This window comes from Sardina pilchardus, chromosome 20 (genome assembly GCF_963854185.1).
Source record: "Sardina pilchardus chromosome 20, fSarPil1.1, whole genome shotgun sequence".
Taxonomy (NCBI): Eukaryota; Metazoa; Chordata; class Actinopteri; order Clupeiformes; family Clupeidae; genus Sardina; species Sardina pilchardus.
The window spans coordinates 21,021,396-21,027,929 of record NC_085013.1 but is presented as its reverse complement, the minus strand read 5'-3'; the positions used below and the strand labels follow the sequence as shown (position 1 = coordinate 21,027,929).

Sequence of the window (6,534 nt, the reverse complement as noted above, 5' to 3'; positions counted from 1 at the left end):
CTAAGGTGGTTGCCAGGGTGTCATTATGGAAGTGGTTGCTAGGTTATTACTAAGTAATTATAGTGGTTGCTTTGCTATAAAAAGTGTTATTTTAAATATAGTTTTGAAAAGTTATTGAAATTGGGAGAAATAGAGAGAGTGATAGAGAAAGTGAGAGGAAGTGAAGAAAAAGAAGTGAAAGAAAGTGCGGATGACAAGTGAGCTATCCAGTTCAATGGAGAGACACACAGAGAAGAAGTTCCATTGAAGTTGCTGAAGTCAGTGAGAGAACACTGGCAAAGTTGATTCCATTCTATTTCTTTAAAAGCTAATTATGATGTCACAAAGCCAATGTAAAGTCTATGGCAAAATAAAGTTTAGTTTTTATTTAATATCTCAAAAAGTAAAAGTCATAGAAATATGAAAAGTAATAGACTGAAAATTTGATGCAAGAGCTACGTGACAAAGTTTGAACCAAGTTCCTACGATAAGCGGTTAGAGTCAAATTAGGGCCTGGAAGAATAATAATAATAAAAACTAGAAAAGCATTTCCTGAAGGAAATACCAGTGCATGGAAAGTCATTGCTAAGATTATGCTAGGACGGTGGAAGTGGTTACTAGGTTGTTACTAAGTAATTATAGTGGTTGCTTTGCTATAAAAAGTGTTATTTAAATGTAGTTTTAAAAAGTTATTGAAATTGGGAGAAATAGAGAGAGTGATAGAGAAAGTGAGAGGAAGTGAAGAAAAATAAGTGAAAGAAAGTGGGAATGACAAGTGAGCTATCCAGTTCAATGGAGAGACACACAGAGAAGAAGTTCAATTCAATTCAATTCAATTCAATTCAATTCAATTCAATTTTATTTATAGAGCGCCAAAATATTACACTTGTCTCATGGCAGCGTGTTAAACCTTCAAAGAGAGCCCATGAGCAACAGGGGCAAGGAAAAACTCCCTAGAATTGGAGATTCATATAGGAAGAAACCTCAGACAGATCCACGACTCAAGGGCCCAACCCATCTGCCAAGGGTCAGTTACAGTAGAGTAAAGTCCTTTGTAGTGAGAGGGGTAGACGGGTGTGTGCTCCTCTTGCTCCAGTCTCCTGTAGTCCACCATTAGGTCCTTGGTTTGACCTAGGCTGTTGTCCTGGTACCAGGAGGGGTTAACACACATTCCTGAAAGGCATCAGTGCTTAGTGTTAGAGTCCCAACTGCACAGGGAGGAACTGATGTTCAGGTCTCTCGGTTTCATGATTAAAAACTATGGTGTTAAAAAACGGACCTGTAGTTGATGAAGAGCATCCGTAAGTAGAGCATGATGGACGAGATGACATTGGCAAAGTTTCATGGCCTCGATCACAGTCCCCACATCAACAGTCTATGGGATTCTCATGTCTGCAGTTATTGTAAATCCACATAACGGTGCTTGTGATGTCCATTGCCGCTTCCTCTATGGCAACAGAATGAACATAAACACCACTTTTCATTACCAACAATGTGCTCAAGGAGTATACTAGCTCCTTGTTTAGGATCAGATAAACCATTTTATAAAAGACAACCATGCTTGTCAGCATTGTTGATCTGAATTAAAGTTTTCCTTTCTATGCACGAAGGGTCCATGTTTTGTTAAAGTGGTATCTATTGCACTAGGGAGCGCATGTAGATGTTAACTTACCAAGACTCCCAAGAAAGAAGACTTTAGGTCCTCAGTAGACAAGGCCTTCTAGGAGGCTATTTTGAAGTGTTCATTTCACCACACTAAAGCAGCAGAAAACATTAAGACACTTTAGTGACGTCTAACTGAACAGGTAAAGACGGAGAAAGATGGAGAAATAGACAGATAGACAAGACAGACAGACAGAGTTAGGGAGAGACACAGATACTAATAACAATTACTATATTCACTTAAAAGGTCATGGGGAAATTGTTGAAGTCAACATAAGGCATCTTAAGCAATTTTCCTAATATTAGTACTTTAAGACCAGGCTTACTCTTTGGGGGTTTCAGCATCATCCCATGTTAAAATAGTCATGTGTTTCAGGGAGTCCTTGTTGAAATTTGGTGCCAGGAGTGGTAATCTCATTGCTGTTTCAGATAACATGGAGAAATAGACAGATAGACAAGACAGACAGACAGACAGTTAGGGAGAGACACAGATACTAATATCAATTACTATATTCACTTAAAAGGTCATGGGGAAATTGTTGAAGTCAACATAAGGCATCTTAAGCAATTTTCCTACTATTAATACTTTAAGACCAGGCTTACTCTTCGGGGGTTTCAGCATCATCCCATGTTAAAATAGTCATGTGTTTCAGGGAGTCCTTGTTGAAATTTGGTGCCAGGAGTATCCATCAAATTGCTCTTGGAGATAAACAGATGAACATATAGAACAAATAGATGAATAGATAGCTTGACAGACAGATTCTTATATCAGATATAATTCACACACCATGGTAATTACTACTATTAATGTATTTTCCTTCGCTATAATACTAGTGACAATAAACAATAGACTACTTGAACTTGAAAATACTTACCAAATTCTTATGAACCCATTTTTCATCTAAAGGTCGTTTATTAATTTCCAAAGAAACGATACCTCCCAAGTTTCAGTGGTAGTGTAGTCTAAGGAACTTTGTCAGCATGCAAAACTTGTACAAACCATAACACCTAATTAAACTCAGTTAAGCATTAAAGGCACTCCCATAGTTGCTCCAGGGTGACTAATCCCTGTGTTGGTTTGGATAACGTTAATTGATATCTGGGGAATACAAAGCATAAGTGTTTTTGACATTCTGTCCAAACAGTTATTTTGTTCACATTATGTTAGTATTTCAAGGCCATACGATTCTACATCTTTGCCATCAATTGATAGATTAAACAGTCACATCATATACTATTGTAAAATCATATGTAAATTAAGTTAAAATACAAAACACTGGATCGTGATAACTATAATACGTCTGTAGAACGCCTGAATGGGCACAGTGCCGATGATCAGAGATGAAAATATTATCCAACAGCGTATTCTTCTCTGTGGTAGAAGTAGTAATGAGATTTGTGAAAGCTCTTGACTGAAACAGCTCAAAGATTGGTTTCCTTCCTGTGGCCAATAGGTCCTCATTAAAATCCCCACAAACAATAACTGGGCCATCTGCAATGACCTGTAAAGACTCCAACAGGTGACGGAGATTGGTCAAAAATAGATTTATGTTGTAATCAGGTGATCTGTAAATCACTGCAATCAGAACATTAACTGGAGCCACAACCTTCACTACCAGGAATTCGAGGTCAGTAACACCCTGAATGTATGGCACTTGATGAGCCTGAACATGGTTTTTAAGAAACACAGCAACTCCCCCACCATTCTTCTGGGCTAGATGAGAAAGCGTAGAGTATGAAACATGCCTGTTGCGGTTATACATGTGATAATTCTCCAGCTGCAGAGTGTCTGGGACAAAGTTGCCAAATAGGTGTGTTTCAGTGAAACACAAAATATCTGCAAGACACATTTCATGATGTTTCTTGATATCTTCCATATGGGCTGACAGTCCCTCTGTGTTGTGGTGAATCAGTGTTAGCCGTGATGATGAACCAAGTGAGTTGAGATGGTGACGGAGGGGCATAGAATTTTCCACTTGTGCTTTTGGCATACTTTCCAACGCAGTTGCTACTTCAGGATCAGCATATATTTTGCCTTCATCAAAATCAAGTATGTGCAGTCCACGCAGTGAGGTAGTTCTACTGAGACCAACATATGCCATGCCTGGTTCAAAAATCCGCTTCAATGAAACCACTATAGACACTGTTGACATCCCTTGGCATTTATGTATGGTAACCCCATAACAAAGTGTCATCGGGAACATGTGGCGAACCACTCCTTTTTTACTCAGAGGTTCCTCGATTCTGTCAATATATGTCAAGTTATCCGACACTCCTGGAGGCTGGTTGCGATGTCTCTGCCCTGCACTGGGATTGTCTAGCTCAATACCAAGTAGCTTTACAAATGTTTTGCCAGCTTGGCCATCATAGACAATTTTAGCGATCTTTCCAAAAGAGCCATTCACCAGTCCATCTTCTACATCAATGTTTCGGATTAGCATCACACGAGCACCTTCAGCAAGTTGTAATCTATCTGGTAGATCACCTTTACAACCTTCAAAAGGTGCACTCTGCCTTTCCATCCGACCAGTTTGAAGATCTTTTTTATAGTCATGAGCATCTACATTCACCAGTTCAGAGTACAGAGCAGATATGGTGTCAGCATTGTGCTGGTTTACCTCTTTATTTGTGGCAAAAACATGTAGGATGTCTTTAGGACAGTCCTGAGCTTGAGTTAAGGCTTGGGCAAGTAGAGCTTTGTCCGCATCAGATAATGCCTCTCCTTTGCGTTTCACTCTGACCCTGTTCAGCAGCTCAGCAAATGGTAGATCATCTTTTTGGCGCATAATTTCCGTCAGTGTAACTACTTGGAACTGGTCCTTCCAGAAATCCAAAACGTGACTCTCAAACACACAGAGAGGTTTGGCTTTACCCGGTGGTGGTAATTGGTAGTAATCGCCTAGGACTAGCAGAGAGAGGCCCCCAAAAGGTTTCTTACTGCCTTTGATTTCTTGCAACCTCCAATTGACATAGGCAAAAAGTTGTTTGGATATCATGGACACTTCGTCAATAATCAAAATCTCAGCATTGGACAAGGTTGCCCTCACTTCATCCAGACGGTTCCCAAAACACTGGTAAGGTGGTTTAAGGCTTCTTGGCAGTTTCAGTACAGAGTGCAGTGTCTTGCCTGCTATATTAAAGGCTGCTGTGCCAGTAAATGCTGTGAGAAGCACAGTGGGCATAGACATGTCTCTTTCCTCTGTAATACGGGGTAACTTCCGAAGTATCTTTGATGCCTCTGCGTAGATGCATTTGATGAGGTGTGACTTGCCTGTGCCAGCTCCACCAGTGACAAAGTAAAAAAACTGATCAGCACTCTGTCCCCACACACGTCTTAAGCACCACTTGCGCACCGCGTAGAACACTGAAGCCTGCTTTTGATTTAAATTCTGATACATTTGTCGCACAACATTGGGGTCTATTTTAGGAGCCTCAAACATTGGCATAGTACTTCCTCCCCTTGTGGGACTCCGACAAAAATCTGGGACATCATCTTGTTCATTGATTTGATCTGGACTTATTTCCTCACGCTCCAAATTGCACTCCAGCCTAAGAAGCTCTGTCTCAGGCGCTAGTGTTGTCCAAGCATCTTCCATTGGACCATTTTCTTCCAAGCTCTCAATAGCTTTCTCTATAGCATCATTATTCTTTTCAAACTGCGACCTGTTCTCTTTGACAACAGAAAATACTCTCTGAAGATGGTCTCTTCCAGGAAGCTGTACAGAACCAGATGAATAAAATGACTCATAGGTTGGGTAGCCTGTGGGTTTCAATTGTGAATCTGAATGATAAGGGAGGTAAAGTTTGAGTAATGTGCCATAGAATTTCTCTGGAGCCGTTTTCTCTGAGAACCTGGCATACCTGATAACGGCAGGCTTTCCCTTAGTTCGCTTCTGAATGAAGCCCATTTCATTTTGAAGTGGTAAAACTTTGCTGCTTTCTTTCTGTCTCCCATACACCATTCTGTAGGTGGAAGCAAACTCTGCCATGGACATGGTCTCAAAGTCAGGTGTAGCAGGTCTGTTTTTGTATTTGTCTGCCATTCCAGACATCCAAACATTCTCTGAGTCAGGAATACGGTCATTCAAGTACCGTAAAGGGAGGCTCATCTTCAAAGCGTTATCGTCAGTGGGTATGAAGATCACATTCCGTGAACAAGACCTCAGTTTCAAGCTACAAACTCTAGCAACTGCCTCTTGAACACTGACCTCTCTATTTTTGGAATAGGCCTGCATGATTTGTTTCATTTCCTCACAATCTGACGTACTGGATTGAGAAGTGTCCTTCACAACGCTTTTCAGATAGTCACTCATCTCGTGTTCGGCTTTGGAAATATATGACAAGATGTACATTATACAGGAATAAGGATTCAAGATGAACTGAATGTCCATGTTTGCATTCCAGGCCCTTAACAAATGTTCATTATAGCCATTTATCCAGCAGTCCTTTGGTTGCCGTTTCATAACCAAGACACTGGATGTGGTTAAGAAACTGACACAGTCGAGATATTCCTCATAGCTTAATTTGCATTGCTCAAGTAGCTGGGGGATGCTTTCAAATGATGCAGTTGGATTATTGAGCAATTCCCATAAAGGCTTCAATTTGTTTTTGGCCTCTTCAGGACTCATGCAGGAACGATCATCATCTGATTCATCTTCAGACTCATCCACAACCTCTGCTGGCATTGGTCGCGTTATAAAGGTTTCCTCTACAGGCTGTTTAGGAAATCCGAATCGACAGTGCTTACCCCCCTTCTTACAGGACTTAGAGTGGCCTTTACTGTGGGTTTGCACCTCATTAACAATCTTGAATAGCTCAGGATCTGTGTTTGGGTCTGGCAGCTGGCATGTTATGTACTTATCCACAAACTCGCACACTTTCTCATCTGGGTCC

The 6,534-nt window shown here is 40.7% G+C and overlaps 1 protein-coding gene across 2 annotated transcripts; it reads right to left on the bottom strand.

Annotated features, from left to right (window-relative positions):
* Positions 1 to 881: 881 nt before the first annotated feature.
* LOC134067746 (uncharacterized) lies at positions 882 to 4,367 on the bottom strand. 2 transcript variants are annotated; one of them, XM_062523169.1, is made up of 6 exons: positions 2,517 to 4,367; positions 2,245 to 2,340; positions 1,968 to 2,061; positions 1,652 to 1,734; positions 1,259 to 1,426; positions 882 to 1,152 (listed from the first exon to the last, which is right to left on the bottom strand). In XM_062523169.1, the coding sequence occupies exon 1, from the start codon at positions 4,161 to 4,163 to the stop codon at positions 2,898 to 2,900; it is 1,266 nt and encodes a 421-aa protein (XP_062379153.1). In that variant the 5' UTR covers positions 4,164 to 4,367; the 3' UTR covers positions 882 to 1,152; positions 1,259 to 1,426; positions 1,652 to 1,734; positions 1,968 to 2,061; positions 2,245 to 2,340; positions 2,517 to 2,897. The 2 variants fall into 2 exon arrangements, with proteins under 2 accessions (XP_062379153.1, XP_062379152.1); XM_062523168.1 differs by having other exon boundaries at positions 2,245 to 4,367.
* Between the last annotated feature and the right edge of the window lie 2,167 nt (positions 4,368 to 6,534).